Here is a 17,395-nt window from a genome sequence, read left to right on the forward strand (position 1 = left end):
CCTATAGCGTGTCTTTAGGAAAATTTTCGGTGTTAATTTTTCGTACATGTATACACAATCGTCGGTTAATTTGTGTCGCGTATTCTGAGGCCTAGTACTAGTAGGCTCAGGCTACCGTCTCCGACCTTGTGGTTTTGTTTTCTCTCAGCGGTTCGTCGAATGCGCTGCAATTACTTTCGTTCTCTGTTTCGTCCCAGTCGTTCACCCCATACTTCCTTGTTTAATATCTCTACTCAAAAAAAAAAAACCCCCCCCAAAAAATATTTCCTTCTCAGTTCTTATTCGTTTATTTGTTGTTCTTATTTGTTCGTTCGTTCTTTGTTCATGTTGTTCGTGATCACGCGATCACGTGGTTAGAAATGTTTAATCTCTCCCCTGAAGAACTGTATTCTGTCATATTATAACACCTTTTTCTTCTTCTCCTATAAAAGGATGCTTTTGTCTTGCTCACCAAATCTATTCATGCCAAAAAAAAATACCATCTCTTACAGTTCCTTTTTTCTACATTCCCGAAACTCTCCAGCCCCCTCCACCCCTCCTTCAGCGTCCTCAAACGTATTTTTGACTCGAAGGTCTCAAACTCATTTTGCAAAAAATGTTCGTTTCCCATGAATCGTACACTTTTCAAAATCCAATCTCACCCCTCCCCTCCAAATCTTCCCCATCCCCCCTTCCCTCCAAAACTTCCCCATCCCCCCTCCCCTCCAAAACTTCCCCATCACCCCTCCCCTCCAAATCTATCCCCTTACCCCTCCCCTCCAAATCTTCCCCATCACCCATCTCTTTCAAATATTCACCCTTGCCCCTCCCCTCCAAATCTTCCCCATCACCCATCCCTTTCAAATCTTTCCCCCTTGCCCCTCCCCTCCAAATCTTCCCCATCACCCCTTCCCTCCAAAACTTCCCCATCACCCGTCCCCTCCAAAACTTCCCCATCACCCCTCCCCTCCAAATCTACCCCCTTGCCCCTCCCCTCCAAATCTTCCCCATCACCCATCCCTTTCAAATCTCCCCCCTTGCCCCTTCCCTCCCCTCCCTCCTAAACTCCCCCACACCCCTCCCCTTCGAGACTCTCCCTCGCTCCTCCCCTCCTAGACTCTCCTCTCACCCCTCCTCCTCAAAGCATCCTCCCTGCTTCTTCCAACTTTCACCTTCATCTCCCCCAACCTTCTGCCTCGCTCTTCCCCCTCCTCAAATAACACCTCACTGTGCCTCACCCAATCTCCATCAAACCTTTTGTCCGCCCCATCCTTCCCTTTCTCCAAGCTATTCTGAAATCTCTGAAATCTCTGACACACCTTCAACAGCTCTCCCTACCTCTTCCTCCTCTTCCACATTTTACCCTACCCATCGCCCCCCCCCCCCCCTGTTCTGTATCCGATGCTCCCCCTTCCTCTTCATTAACGGTATGGACCTCAAACATCTGGGGCCTTCGCTCAAACTTGACTGATCTCTCCATACAGGTTGCTTCTGACAAACCAGATGTGATCTGCTTAACAGAAACTTTCCTCCTTCATGATGTCTCTGATTCCTTGGTATCTCTCCCAGGTTACTCCCTCCTCCGGTATGATAGACCTGAGCCTCGTCCTGGAGGTGGGGTTGCTATCTTTATAAAAAGCTCTCTTCCTCACTCACCCTCCACTGCCCTCTCTCCACCTCACCCCCAGGAATACCTTTGGCTACGGCTTCCCCTTCGCTCCCACCTTTTGTTCATATGTGTGTTGTACCGTCCACCAAACAGTGATGACTCCATCTACATCTCGCTGTCTGATAATATGGACCAACTTCTATCTACCCATCCCAACTCTCTCTTCCTCATATGTGGTGATTTCAATTGTCACCATGCCAGTTGGCTGGGTGGGGGTACCTCTCTCACCAGCCATGGCTCTTCAGCAAAGGACTTCTGTGACTCACTGGGACTGACACAATCTGTCAATTTCCCGATCCGGATCTCAGTCAACGGAGCATCTTCTCTTCTGGACTTGGTTATGACTAACTTCCCTGAAAATGTCTGCTGCTCTTCTTCTGCTCCAATCGGCTCATCTGATCATGTGCTTGTTAAAGTGGACATCTCTCTGACCATTCTCAGAGAGCCTCCTCAGCGTCGACGAGTCTGGCATTTCACTCAGGCCAACTGGCACGGTCTTCAAGCAGCCATCAATCACCTGGACTGGTCTCCCATCTCTACCGCCTCTGACATCAACTCATCCTGGGAATTCTTTCAAAGTAAATTGCTCTCTCTCATGCACAGATTTATCCCATCTCGTCTTCAGTTGTCATACCCTTCCTCCCGTCCATGGTACACGGAATCTTGTGGTGAGGCTGTTGCTCAGAAACAACTTGCTTTCATCTCCTGGAAAGCAAATCCAACGGAAGGAAATCTCATTTCCTTTCACAAAGCCCGAAACAAGTGTGTGTCCACCCTCAGGAGAGCCAGGAAACAATATCTCTCCGTTCTCAAGACCGAACTCTCTTATCTGTTTCCCTCTTCCAAATCCTGGTGGCATCTGGTCAAATCTGTTTCTGGTGTTTGTTCCCCCTCCATCCCCTCCCTCACCTCAAATGGCTACACGGCTGACTCCGCACGTGAAAAAGCTGAATGCCTCGACTCTGTGTTTGCTTCTAAATCTTGTGCCCCAAACCCATCCCTCTCTGTACCCACCGTACCCAGTCGTACACAGCTGCTCCTGGACTCTGTGTCCTTTCCTCCTGACAAGGTGGAAAAGTTTCTGTCAACCCTCGACTCCGATTCTGCAACTGGTCCTGACAGCATCATCCCACGGGTCCTAAAATCATGTTCTTCCGCTCTTTCACTCCCTCTCTCTGTTCTCTTCACCCTCTCTTTTGCTCAAGGTCATCTGCCATCTGCTTGGAAATCAGCCAACATCACCGCTTTGCACAAAAAAGGTGCAAAAACAGATCCTAGCAACTACAGACCAATCAGCCTTCTCCCAATTATCAGCAAAGTCATGGAATCCATTATTGCTTCAGATATGAAATCTTTCCTCTTCTCCAATGGCTTGATCTATGACCATCAATTTGGTTTCAGACCTGGTCACTCTACTCTGGACATGCTGCTTCTGCTTTCTCAACAATGGATGGAGGTCCTCAACGCCAAACAGGAAGTTATAGCTGTCTCCCTTGACATTTCACGTGCCTTCGATACGGTCTGGCACCCCGCTCTGCTCACCAAACTCTCCTCCTTTGGTGTCCATGGAAATCTCCACGCATGGCTGGCGGACGTCCTCTCTAGTCGTCGTCAATGTGTGGCCCTGAATGGGTTTCTCTCATCTCCTCTTCCTGTTCAGGCTGGAGTTCCCCAAGGCAGTGTTCTGGGCCCTGTGCTTTTTCTGGTCTTCATCAATGATCTCTCTGACTCTCTTGAAAATCCTCTCTATCTCTTTGCTGACGACTCTACTCTCTGTCGCTCCATTCCTCATCCCTCAGATCAGCAGTCTGCAGCCTCCTCACTCTCTGCAGACCTGGACAAAATCAGACTGGGCAAACAAGTGGAACATATCTTTCAATCCTGACAAATCTCACACTCTTACGATGTCTCTCCGAAAAGACCGACTGGACAACCCTCCCATCCACTTTCTGAATAATCCTCTCCAAGAAGTTCTGTCACTCAAGCTTTTCGGTCTCTCTATCTGCCATGATCTTTCCTGGGAAAACCACATTTCAAATCTGGCCTCCAAAGCCAGTCCCCGACTGGGCATCCTCCGTCGTGCGAAGTCCTTCCTTGGTACACCTGAGCTCCTCACCACTTACAAGGCTTTCATCCGCAGCTCTATGGAATACTGCTCTCCCCTCTGGTCTGGTGCTCCTGCCTCACACCTAGCTCGTCTTCACACTGTTGAAACCAAAGCGTTCAGAATCATTGGAATCTCCCGCGATGAAGCTAACTCCAAGGGCCTTTCACTCACTCACCGCAGGCAGGTTGGTGGTCTTTCCATCTTCTACCGACTCCTCTCTGGCCTTGCCCCCCCAGCTCTCTCTGGGCTCTGTCCCCCAAATATTCCTACAGGTCGCACAAGATCTGCCTGCAACTCTCTTATGGTTAAACTGCCAAAATCAAGACTTTCTGCTCACCTTCACTCCTTCATTCCTGTTTTCTCCCACCTCTGGAACAAACTCCCTCACTCTCTTAAATCCCACTCCACCCTCCATGTCTTTAAAACAGCTGTTCACCACCATCTCTTATCTTCCCCCATCCAAAACCTTGATCTTTTCTACCCCCACTAATTTCACCCAAAATCCTACACCTTTTTTTTTTTTTGAAATACCAACTTCTGTCCTGGAAGTCCTTGGTCCCCTTGTGTTTTATACCTCTTCCCCCCCCCCCCCCTTCCCACGCCTCCTCCCCCCAAGCCCTCTCCCTCCCACACTTCTCCCTGCTCTCAAATGTTGTGTTTGTGTGCTTCCCCTTCTCTCCCCATCTTGTCTTCCGCTCCCTCTTTTTATATATTTTGTTTGTCTGGTTGATTTGTTTGTGAAATAAATGTTAGCTCTTTCACGAGCCTCGATTCAGTCTACAAAAAAAGAAGAAAAAAAAGTCTCTCGTGTGATGCACATTGCTTATGTCTGTTTTTATGCCTCCACAGCAGAAGGCCTGGAGGCATTGTGTTTTGGGGTTGTCCATCCATTATCGGTTTTATTTTTACCACGTTTACCATATTTTTCAGCGTAAAAGTCAATACTTTTTCCCAGGAAGTCCGGCCCTCTACTTGTATTGTTAATTTAAAACACTACAGCAAGTTTCCATTTAACGTTGTGGATGCGTTCCTAGACCGTACGTTGTTAAGCAAAATGGTGTTGAGCAGACAAGACATTCCCATAGACATAATGATGTAATGGGGGATGTGGTTCCGGTGCACATTTTCAGTCACCCTAACATAACTTTAACCTCACTTAACTACATATTGGAGAGAAATATTAAACGAATCAATAAAGAACACAAATGAAATAGACAAATGGACAATTGAATGAACAGTTACAGCGGTACTCACTAAAGTGTAAGGCCGAGATTGCTTGTTGGGATGGGGGATGCGTGGGTGTGGAGTGAAGGGGTTGCAGGGAGGGAGAGGCAGTCCTTGGTGTCTTGGACGGACTGTTTGAATAATTTGTGGACTGGGAAGGTAAAGGGGAGGGAAGCCCGGAGCGACACGACGCTGCCCTCTCCCTGATCGGGCTTTCGGGTGAGTGGCGTGTCAAATTTGGAATCGAGGAATCTCCAATCGAGCTACCGGACAGGCCGCATGGCGAATCCAGAGCAGTGAAGTCGTCACCGAGGTGCCGCGAGATGGGGGATTAGAGCGCTGGGGAAGTACAATGTGGAATTTTTATACGGAAGATGAGGAATTTGATGGTTTCTCAGATGTCAAGTGATTATGCGATGTGCTGCAGTCAACTGTGGTCAGATCAAACATGTTGAGACAGTGCTCGGTGATTAAGCTCTTTCATGGATCAAAATGTGCCTTTATTACCTTCGCCGCCGAAGGTGGATGGTGATTGTGTTTTCACCCCAGTTTGTCTGTCTGTTCATTTATCTGTGAGCAGGATATCTCAAAAGGTTGTGGGCAGATTCAGACAAAACTTGGTGGAGAGGTAGGGTATGTGACAAGGCCAAATTGATTAGATTTTGATGAAGATCCGGATCTGGATATTGTAATTTTTAAAGTGAATCTTCACCATTGAGAGATAGGGCCAAAACGATTTATAGCACGATATCTCAACAGTTATGGATAGACTCAGACCAAACTTGGTGGATGAGTTGGGTAGGTGACAGGAACAAGCCGATTAGATTTTGGTTAAGGTCTGGATGCAAATCCGGCCTATCAGCGGGCTACAAAATATAAACTATTGTCGCGCGATCCCTTCGGTTAACACCGTAGGACCGCGGACGATCGAACGGCTTTACTTGAGGCGACGATCAAATACGGATTTGACTAACAAGCATGGGAGGAAGAATGAAGAGGAAGAAGCAGTAGCGCGTACCTGTAGAGGGAATGAACTCAAACGGGAACTCGGGGTAAAATGTACAAAAATAAACAGGTTTTTTTCGGAACCCGGGAACAATGGAACACCACGGAAGAACCTAAATCCTACGTTGGGACGTCCCCACACCAGACCTCAAATACAGGACAAAGGATTGAATGAAATAAAGAAGTCGTCGTATGGTGTTCTGTGAGATGTGGTGCGTGCTTATCTGTCTGCAGCGGTGCGTCCGTCGTCCAACGCGGCCCCGTCGCTCGCACGAAGCAGGCCTCCGTCCGCCTCGCTCCCACTCCGCCAGGCCTCGAGCCCCCCGCTTCGGTCGCACACGAGGTCCCGCGGCTCGTAGCACCAACAAGCCACGCTCCAGCACCAAACTCGCTCGAAGCACCACGAAGAACGCGATCTCCAATCGTCCAGTGCAGAGCCACGTGCGTTCTTCAAGAGTCCAGTGCAAAGAAGAACCAAGGGCAGAGCAAAGCGGAGGCGAAGAGAAGATCCAAGAGCAAAGCGGAGGCGAAGAGAAGATCCAAGAGTCCAGCGCAGAGATAGAGTGCACGAAGAACCACAGGGAAGCACAGAGAGGGAGGGAAGAGCTCCAAAATGCCGGCGAGCCAGCAGTTTTATCACTCGCCCTGTGACATCAGTTCTTTCTCTCCCCAACCAGCGTGGTCACCCCCGTCTTCCAGAATCTTCTCATCGCGCTGGTGTCCTCCCATTGGCCGAGTCTTCCTGCCCTGTGGTGTTGCTCGCCCCTCCCCCTGGCCAATCAACAGTCCTGGGCGTGGCTCCCAGCCTTGCTCGATGCTTGATGCCATGGTAAAGTTGTATGCAGCCGCTTCCCGCTGGTTTTTCCGGTCAGTCATTGTAAGGGAAGGGAATTTAATTACTGTTGCGCACTAAGGGACCTATCTAGTGTCTAAATGAGTGCGTTGCCATAATGGACACAGGTATGATCACCAGGTTTAACACACGAACATCCTTGTATGTTCACAGGTATACACTTACCCCCAACAAACCGCCTAAAACACAGAGCTCATTACAGGTAGATTCGCTATCCCGACAGACGAAGCATGATACCTATTCAGATCTACCTGGTTCTAGATATTCCTCTACCCAGATTCATAACACTATTCAGCCTGGTGTTGGGCTAGCGGCTAGGGTGCCAGCTTAGGATCCTAGAATCCTGGGTTTGAATCCCGGTCGATCGCTGAATTAACGCCAGGGGGGTTGACTCAGCCTGTCATCCTTCCGAGGTCGGCTAATTGAGTACCAGTTCACTGGTAAGTAATTCCCTGTTTGTCGTAAAAGGCGACAAACAGGGTTGGTGGCAGGAAGGGCATCCGGCCATAAAACATTGCTTCAAAAAGGGGACCAACAAAAACACCAACAACCACGGTGCCCGAAAAAGGCCAACCCCCGCTTTGCGGGGAAAAATGGCCTCTAAAGGTGGTTTTTGTTACCTTCGCAAAAGCGGAAGGTTATGTTTTGATCGCTGTGTATTTATTTGTATGTCTGTGTGTGTGTGTGTGTGTGTGTGTGTGTGTGTGTATGTTATTCGCATAACTCAAAAAGTATTCAACCGAATTGCATGAAATTTGGTGGGATGATTGGTTATTATACGGGACACATTTGATTAGATTTTGGGAGCAATCGGGTCAAAGGTCAGGGGGGTCACGACCTTGCAAAATGTGCGTTTTTTGTCATAACTCGGTCAATTCTTATCCGATTTGCATGAAATCAGCACCAAACTGTTCACTGTTCTGTTCCCTACACTCCCATGCCAAGTACAGAACAGTAGCTGCGGCGAAGGTATGCGCTCTACCGAGTGCCCGTTCTAGTTTTGGTTTTTTTCAGCCTGGCAGAGTTATGCGCTCTAACGAGTGGCGTCCTAGTTACAGTAAGTGTCATATGTTCATGTTTATTATGGAGTAGTGAACTGAGACAAAATGTAATGTGCTAAGAGTCAGAGCTGACAATGATTCTGTTGCTTGTTTTAAATACAGTACTGTACCTCTATGATAATATGATAGTAAAGTATTGAAAAACTGTTTGCATTCCTAATTATCCAAAAGGTCATCCCACAATGCAATTCAAGTAATAAGCACAAAACAGCTCATTTATATGCATGACCCTGGAAGGCGAATATGTAGGTGTGTAGGCAGCGATGTGTTGTGACAATGTCAGGGAGGAATTAACACCTCCATTGTTCTGACTGACTGACAGTTTTGCTAACTACCACATTTGCTTTGTCTTATACCCTGGATCGACTTATCTATAAAATAAAATAAAACACCTTTAGAGGCAATTTTTCCCCGCAAAGCGGGGGTTGGCCTTTTTCGGGCACCGTGGTTGTTGTTGTTTTTGTTGGTCCCCTTTTTGAAGCAATGTTTTACGGCCGGATGCCCTTCCTGCCGCCAGCCCTTTTTGTCGCCTTTTACGACAAACAGGGAATTACCAGTGAACTGGTACTCAATTTGCCGACCTCGGAAGGATGACAGGCTGAGTCAACCCCCCTGGCGTTAATTCAGCGATCGACCGGGATTCGAACCCAGGATCCTAGGATCCTAAGCTGGCACCCTAGCCGCTAGCCCAACACCAGGCTTTCGACTTATCTATGAATGAAAGTAAAAGTAAAATGGGAAAATTAGCCAATTTGACTTGTACCCCACGTCGACTTGAATGCCAAAACCTACGGTATATCCAATGCAGGCGAATGTAAATCTATAACAAATTCGCATTGAATTCTTTTTTCTAGTTTTGACCTTAAAAGTGTGGGTCGTGGCTTAACATCGTGGTTATTTTGGCTTAACATCGTTTTGAATCTTCATTGTTTTAAGGGCAAAGTGGACTATTGTGTATATACTGTATATACAATTTGTATTCATAATATATTCATTCCCCTTCCCCCTCCCCTCCCATTTTGATGTGTAATTAATGTATTGTGAAAGTTTTCTTTCATTCATAAACAGCTGGTATTTCATATTATCATTAAACCAAGATTTTTAGACTGAGTGCATCAATTTTGTAATAATTTTCAGGATTGGGGCAATTAGCGCAGGAGACGGGGTTTTGCAATCACTTCTGTGTGTCTATCTGTGCGTGCATGTGTCCAGGCTGTAAATTTTTTACCATTTGAGTTTTGTCATCACATTTTCACCAAAGCTTTATTATGATAATATGGAGAAGGCAAATTAATAATTTTGTCAAAAGGTCAAAGGTCAGCGTCACCTAAAATCATAAATTTTCATCCGATTGACCTGAAATTTAAACTTGCCATTTCAGTTTTGTCATTAAATTTTCAACAAAGATATATTATGATAATATGGAGAAGACAAGTTAATAATTTTGTCCAAAGGTCAGCGTCACCTAAAATCATAAATTTTCACCCGATTGCCCTGAAATTTTAAGAATTAGCATTTTGGGTCACTGAATTTGTTCACCAATCAAAAGCTACAAGCCGATTGTTTTTTTTGTTTGTTTTTTCACATCAAAATGTCAAAGGTCAAGGTTGCATAAAAGCATAAATTTTCATTTTGTATTTTTTTTTCAACTGTTTTTGTTATTTTGAGCAAATGGAAGAAGAAGATTTCAGTTTTTTCGGTTTTCGGTTTATTCTCAGTTTTCGGTTTTTTTATTCTCAGCTCTCCATGCTATCCATCGAAATCGAAGTTAAGTAATTTTTCCCATTTGTATTTTCGTTATAACTATTTATTTTATGGTGTATATATTGTCTCCCGACGAAGATTTTCGGTGCAAATCTTTCATACCTGTATTGAAAATCGTGTTAATTCGGGTCGTGTTTTGAGGCCTTGTAGTTGTACAGTGAACACTGTACAACCTTGAGGCTTTGTTTTTCTCTCAGCGGTCCGTGTTTTTGTGATCCAATAACTTTCGTTCTCTGTTTTCCCAATCTTTTCACCCCATAGCCCTCTTCCTTGTGTAAATCACAACTCAAAAAAATCCAAAAAAAAAACATTTCCTTCTCTGTTCTCATTCGTTTATTCATTCTTATTCGTTCGTTCGTTCGTTCTTCGACCACGTGTTTCTCCCCCATTTCCCCAGATAGATTGTCAAATTTCAACTCGTTATTTTATCGTCCATGCGTTATTGTTTTGATTATAGTTACTTTTGGTTTGAATTTCCTGTAACTTGTAATTTTTTAATCATGTTCTGCTCTTCGTGTGCGGCCTTGTAGTTGTACCCCCGTCGGTGTTTGTTATCTTAATCGTGTTTTGCTTGGCTCTTAGTTTTTTTCCCTTCTACCCCGAACATAATACTCTGTCTAACGTTCTAAATCCCCACCTCCCCCCCCCCCCCCCCCCCACCCCCAAAAACCACAGAGAAAGAAAAAAAACAAAAAACATTTATTTTCCTTTCTCCACGTGTACTGTTGACTCATCCTGTATTTTCTGTCCAGGTGTGCTGTTCGCCCCGCCCCCATTAACTCCTTGCCATCCACCGTTTGCCCTTCACGTGACTCGTGGTGGTCCCTCTCGGCTCTCCCCCCGTTGGTATTTTTGTGCACATAAGATTGTTCACGGTTCTGTTTAAATAGTATTTAAATATGTATAACCTTTCCCCTTCAGTGTTTTACTCAGTGGTATTTTACAACACGCTGTTTTTCTTCCTATTTAAAAGGCTTTTCTCAATTTCCTCTCCAACTCATTCCACCTCAAAAAAAAGAAATTCAATATCTTATACGTCTCCCTCACTACATGGTCTAAATTCACATTCATTCCATCCCTCCTCCATCATTCTGAACCGGATTGCTAACTTGAAAATCACAACAAACCCAATTTGTTTTCAATGTTCGTCTTTCATTAATCATCCACTTTCTAAACTCCCCTCTTGCCCCTCCCATCCAAATCCCTCCCCTTGCACCTACACTCCTAAACTCCCCCCTTGCCCCGTCACTCTTAAACTCCCCCCCTGCCCCTCCACTCCTGAACTCCCCCCTTGCCCTTCCACTCCTGAACTCGCCCCTTGCCCTTCCCCTCCTAAACTCCCCCCTCACCCCTCCCCTTCAAAACTCCCCCCCAACCCCTCCCATTCAAATCTCCCCCCATACCATTCCTCTCCAATTCTCCCTCCTCCCCCCTCCTCCTCAAAGCTGCCTCCTCCCCACTTCATCTCCCTTCTATCTCATACCTCCACCCCCCCCAACCTTCTTCTTTCCTCTGCCCCCCCTCAAACAACCCCTCACTGTGCCTCATCCCTTCACCTTCAAACCTTTCATCCTCCTCATCCTTCCCTTTCTTGGAACTCTTCTGCAATCGCTGACACACTAACAACTGCTCTCCCTACCTCCCCCTCTCATCCTTCATCTTACCCTACTCCTCCCCTCCCCTGTCCTGTACCCGATGCTCCCCCTCTCTCTTCATTAACGGTATGGACCTCAAACATCCGGGGCCTTCGCTCAAACCTGACTGATCTCTCCATACAGGTTGCTTCTGACAATCCAGACTTGATCTGCTTAACAGAGACTTTCCTCCTTCAAGATGTCTCTGATTCCTTAATATCTCTTCCTGGTTACTCCCTCCTCCGGTATGATAGACCTGAGCCTCGGCCTGGTGGTGGGGTGGCTATCTTTATCAAAAACTCTCTTCCTCACTCTCCTTGCACTGCCCTCTCTCCTCCTCACCCCCAGGAGTACCTCTGGCTACGGCTTCCTCTCCGCTCCCACCTTTTGTTCATATGTGTTCTGTACCGTCCCCCAAACAGTGATGACTCCATCTACATTTCACTGTCCGACAACATGGACCAACTTCTATCCACTCATCCCAACTCTCTCTTCCTCATATGTGGTGACTTCAATTGTCATCATGCCACCTGGTTGGGTGTGGGTTCCTCTCTCACCAGTCATGGCACCTCAGCAAAGGACTTCTGTGACTCACTGGGATTGACACAATCTGTCAATTTCCCGACCCGGATCTCAGCCAATGGAGTATCTTCTCTTCTAGACTTGGTTATGACTAACTTCCCTGCTAATGTCTGCTGCTCTTCTTCTGCTCCAATCGGTTCTTCTGATCATGTGCTTGTCAAAGTGGACATCTCTCTGGCCATTCTCAGAGAGCCTCCTCAGCGTCGACGAGTCTGGCATTTCACTCAGGCCGACTGGGACGGTCTTCAAGCAGCCATCAATCGTCTGGATTGGTCTCCCATCTCCACTGCCTCTGACATCAATTCTTCCTGGGAATTCTTCCAAAGCAAACTGATCTCTCTCATGCACAGATTTATCCCATCTCATCTTCAGATGTCATACCCTTCCTCCCGTCCATGGTACACTGAATCTTGTGGTGAGGCAGTTGCCCTGAAACAACTTGCCTTTGCCTCTTGGAAGGCTAATCCAACTGAAGGAAATCTCAGTTCCTTCCACCAAGCTCGGAACAAGTGTGTGTCTACCCTCAGGAGTGCCAGGAAGCACTATCTCTCCTCACTCAAGAATGAACTCTCAAACCTGTCTCCTTCCTCCAAATCCTGGTGGCGTCTGGTCAAATCCGTTTCTGGTGTTTGTTCCCCCTCCATCCCCTCCCTTACCTCAAATGGCCACACAGTTGACATCGCACGTGACAAAGCCGAATGCCTCAACTCTGTGTTTGCCTCAAAATCCTTAGTCCCAAACCCATCTCTCTCTGTTCCCACCTTTCCCAGTCGAACCAAACTGCTCCTGGACTCTGTGACCTTCTCTCCTGACAAGGTGGAGGAGTTTTTGTCAAACCTCGACTCTGATTCTGCAACTGGACCAGATGGCATCAGCCCACGGGTCCTAAAATCCTGCTCTGCCGCTCTATCTCACCCTCTCTCTGTTCTTTTCACCCTATCTTTTGCTCAAGGTCATCTGCCAGCATCCTGGAAATCAGCAAACATTACCGCTTTACACAAAAAAGGTGCAAAAACAGATCCTTGCAACTACAGACCAATCAGCCTGCTCCCAATTATCAGCAAAGTCATGGAATCCATCATTGCTTCGGATATGAAATCTTTCCTCTTCTCCAATGGCTTGATCTCTGATCATCAATTTGGTTTCAGACCAGGTCACTCTACTCTGGACATGCTGCTTCTGCTGTCTCAACAATGGATGGAGGTCCTCAATGCCAAACAGGAAATCAGAGCTGTCTCCCTTGACATATCACGTGCCTTCGATACGGTCTGGCACCCAGCTCTGCTCACCAAACTCTCCTCCTATGGTATCCATGGAAATCTCCATGCATGGCTTGCGGACTTCCTCTCTGGTCGTAGTCAACGTGTGGCCCTGAATGGATTTCTCTCATCTCCCCTTCCCGTTCAGGCTGGAGTTCCCCAAGGCAGTGTGCTGGGCCCTGTGCTTTTTCTGGTCTTTATCAATGATCTCTCCGACTCTCTGGAAAATCCTCTGTATCTCTTTGCTGATGACTCCACTCTCTGCCGCTCCATTCCTCTTCCCTCAGATCGGTAGTCTGCAGCCTCCTCACTCTCTGAAGACCTGGACAAAATCACAGACTGGTCAAACATGTGGAACATGTCTTTCAATCCTGACAAATCTCACACTCTTACTATGTCTCTCCGAAAAGATCGACTGGACAACCCTCCCATCTACTTTCTCAACAATCCTCTCCAAGAAGTTCTGTCGCTCAAGCTTTTGGGTCTCACCATCTGCCATGATCTTTCTTGGGAAAACCACATTTCCAAGCTGGCCTCCAAAGCCAGTCGCCGACTGGGCATCCTCCGTCGTGCGAAGTCCTTCCTAGGTACACCTGAGCTCCTCACCACATACAAGGCTTTCATCCGCAGCTCAATGGAATACTGTTCTCCCCTATGGGCTGGTGCTCCTGCCTCACACCTGGCTCGGCTTCACGCTGTTGAATCCAAAGCTTTCAGAATCATTGGAATCTCCCGCGATGAAGCTATCTCTGAGGGCCTTTCACTCACTCACCGCAGGCAGGTAGGTGGTCTTTCTGTCTTCTACCGTCCTCTCCGGCCTTGCTCCCCCAGCTCTCTCTGTGCTCTGTCCCCCAAATATTCCTACAGGTCGCACAAGATCTGCCAGCCACCCTCTGATGGTTAAACTGCCGAAATTGGCTTGATCTCTGATCTCCAATGGCTTGATGGCTTGATGACGTAAAACTCCAATGGCTTGATCTCTGATCATCAATTTGGTTTCAGACCAGGTCACTCTACTCTGGACATGCTGCTTCTGCTGTCTCAACAATGGATGGAGGTCCTCAATGCCAAACAGGAAATCAGAGCTGTCTCCCTTGACATATCACGTGCCTTCGATACGGTCTGGCACCCAGCTCTGCTCACCAAACTCTCCTCCTATGGTATCCATGGAAATCTCCATGCATGGCTTGCGGACTTCCTCTCTGGTCGTAGTCAACGTGTGGCACTGAATGGATTTCTCTCATCTCCCCTTCCCGTTCAGGCTGGAGTTCCCCAAGGCAGTGTGCTGGGCCCTGTGCTTTTTCTGGTCTTTATCAATGATCTCTCCGACTCTCTGGAAAATCCTCTGTATCTCTTTGCTGATGACTCCACTCTCTGCCGCTCCATTCCTCTTCCCCTCAGATCGGCAGTCTGCAGCCTCCTCACTCTCTGAAGACCTGGACAAAATCACAGACTGGTCAAACATGTGGAACATGTCTTTCAATCCTGACAAATCTCACACTCTTACTATGTCTCTCCGAAAAGATCGACTGGACAACCCTCCCATCTACTTTCTCAACAATCCTCTCCAAGAAGTTCTGTCGCTCAAGCTTTTGGGTCTCACCATCTGCCATGATCTTTCTTGGGAAAACCACATTTCCAAGCTGGCCTCCAAAGCCAGTCGCCGACTGGGCATCCTCCGTCGTGCGAAGTCCTTCCTAGGCACACCTGAGCTCCTCACCACATACAAGGCTTTCATCCGCAGCTCAATGGAATACTGTTCTCCCCTATGGGCTGGTGCTCCTGCCTCACACCTGGCTCGGCTTCACGCTGTTGAATCCAAAGCTTTCAGAATCATTGGAATCTCCCGCGATGAAGCTATCTCTGAGGGCCTTTCACTCACTCACCGCAGGCAGGTAGGTGGTCTTTCTGTCTTCTACCGACTCCTCTCCGGCCTTGCTCCCCCAGCTCTCTCTGTGCTCTGTCCCCCAAATATTCCTACAGGTTGCACAAGATCTGCCAGCCACCCTCTGATGGTTAAACTGCCGAAATCTCGGCTCTCTGCTCACCTTCACTCTTTCATTCCTCTTTTCTCCCGCCTCTGGAACAAACTCCCACACTCACTTCAATCACACTCCTCCCTCCAGGTCTTCAAAACAGCTGTTCACCACCATCTCTTATCTTCCCCCATCCAAAACCTTGATCTTTTCTACCCCCACTAATTCACCCCAGATCCACCTTGTTTGAAATTCCAACTTCTTTCCTGGAAGTCTTGGCAGTGTCCATATGTTTTATACCTCTCCCACCCCCCCCCCCCCCTTCCCATGCCTCCCCCCCAAAGCCCTCTCCCTCCCACAGTTCTCTCGATGTCTCCATGTCTCTCGGTCCCTGCTCTCAAATGTTGTGTTTGTGTCCTTCCCCCTCTCTCCCCATCTTGTCTACCGCTCCCGATGTTATTTGTTTTGTGTGTCTGTTTGTCTTTCTGTGTGATTAATGTTCGCTCTTTCACGAGCCTCGATCTTGTATACAAAAAAAAAAAAAAAAAAAAAAATAATGTCCGAATATAAACGGATGCGGATGGGCTTTGCATTTTCAGATGCTTTCTAGTTGTGCTTTTTTCAATGCCATCAGTCCATCATAATGTTTCTCAACAGTGCACCCATGGACACGAGCCTCCTCAGTAATATACAGAAGCTGTTCTCGGAGCGAGTCGATATCTTCAGCACCGTTGAGTTCTCCAAGGTCGGTTTTATACAAGCACATAATGCTCTTGAGCTTAGCTGAGAATCTCATTCGATGTGTTTTTCATATGGTCAATCTGGGCCAAGCTCACTACTTACCTGAACAGTTTGACTTAAATCATAAACCAGCGATGCAATTCTAAACTTCGTCTTGCATCACAAGTGGAAATATAAGAAGTCAGGTTGAATATATTTTGATTGTACATGCTGATTTCAGCAGGACTTGCATTGATGGTAATCTTATGTACACCTTATGTAACGCACACCCTTTCAATACATTCTGCATTAACTCGTTATACATTCTGCTTTAACTCGTATGACCTGGCAGTGCTTACCCAGTTATGAAATTTGAGGCTACATACAGGAGCACCCATTGTGACTGTCCAAATGACGAGGTAACATAAAAGTCCCAGCATGCAGAATGATAGTGCGTGACAATATTTGGGTTCCCGTGGCCATTAATCAGTTCAAACAATGCTTCTGCCATTTTTCAGCAAGAATGATTGTTAGACTTTGCAAAAGTAAAAAATTTAACTGCATAATTTTATTTAAAGGGAATGGCACAAATTAGGTGTGTTTGGTCATTGCATATTTTCACCATGACTGATCACATTTTCCATGTTCCCTTGGCCCCCAGGTGTCAGTGCTTACCGGTATAATAAAGATCAGTCTGAAGACGTTCCTGGAGTGTGTTCGTTTGCGCACTTTTGGACGGTATGGTTTACAGCAAGTTCAGGTGGACTGTCACTACCTGCAGCTTTACCTGTGGCGCTTTGTGAGTGACGAGCGCCTGTGCAGTGTGCTGCTGGATGAAGTGGTGGGGAGCACGCTGCAGCGTTGTCTAGATTCCGTTTCTATGGAACCTAGTGTGATTGAGGTAATCTGTGAACGGGGTTGATTTGAAAAGTGTAGGGCCAGTGTGGCTCTTTGGAATTTCAATGGTGGAGGATGAGAGTAAACCTGCAGTTGTGGAGCTTTTGGTCAAATGGATGTGCAGTATCTTGAGAGAGGGAATGAAGTATGGAAATAAAAAGAAAGCATGATGGGGGTGGGGGGGGGGCGGTGGTGGAGGTGGGGGAGAGGGGTGAGGTACTTTATTTCATCCAAAACGAACTAGAATAATACAGAGCAGAATAGTTTCTTTTTGTGCTCCTGTTTTGAATGCTAATTTAATAGCTCTGTATAAGATTGTTGGTGAGAATGTTTGTTCAATACAAGATCGAGGAGCTTATCGAATAAAATTGGAATAAATTGCTTCTGACCAAACATTTTGTGGATCATGTTCAAGTAGCTCCTGGACTTGTGGTTTGTAGGTGGTGTGTTTTTTATGCCTCTGCAGATGAAGTCACTGGAAATGTTTTTGGGTTGTCCGTCCGTGATGGGTTTTTATTTCCACGATAACTTGGATACGACTGAAGGGTACAAGTATGTATAATGATGTAAAGATGAGCACATTTGATTATGGGGTCAAGAAGTGAAAGGTCAGAGGTCCCATCAGGTAAACATTCTGTTACTGCACCAACTTGTGAACTAGTAAT

At 46.8% G+C, this 17,395-nt stretch overlaps 1 protein-coding gene across 1 annotated transcript in view; it reads left to right on the forward strand.

Annotated features, from left to right (window-relative positions):
• Positions 1-17,123, forward strand: part of VPS51 (VPS51 subunit of GARP complex) — a 38,816-nt gene extending 21,693 nt beyond the window's left edge. The window contains exons 9-10 of the mRNA XM_068115004.2: positions 15,771-15,858; positions 16,495-17,123. Of these exons, the coding sequence (XP_067971105.1) occupies positions 15,771-15,858; positions 16,495-16,755 (349 nt within the window). The 3' untranslated portion in view covers positions 16,756-17,123. The remainder of the gene's footprint in view (positions 1-15,770; positions 15,859-16,494) is intronic.
• The last annotated feature ends 272 nt before the right edge of the window (positions 17,124-17,395 follow it).

The sequence above is a fragment of the Myxine glutinosa genome, chromosome 5 (genome assembly GCF_964187855.1).
Source record: "Myxine glutinosa chromosome 5, kmMyxGlut1.1, whole genome shotgun sequence".
NCBI lineage: Eukaryota > Metazoa > Chordata > Myxini > Myxiniformes > Myxinidae > Myxine > Myxine glutinosa.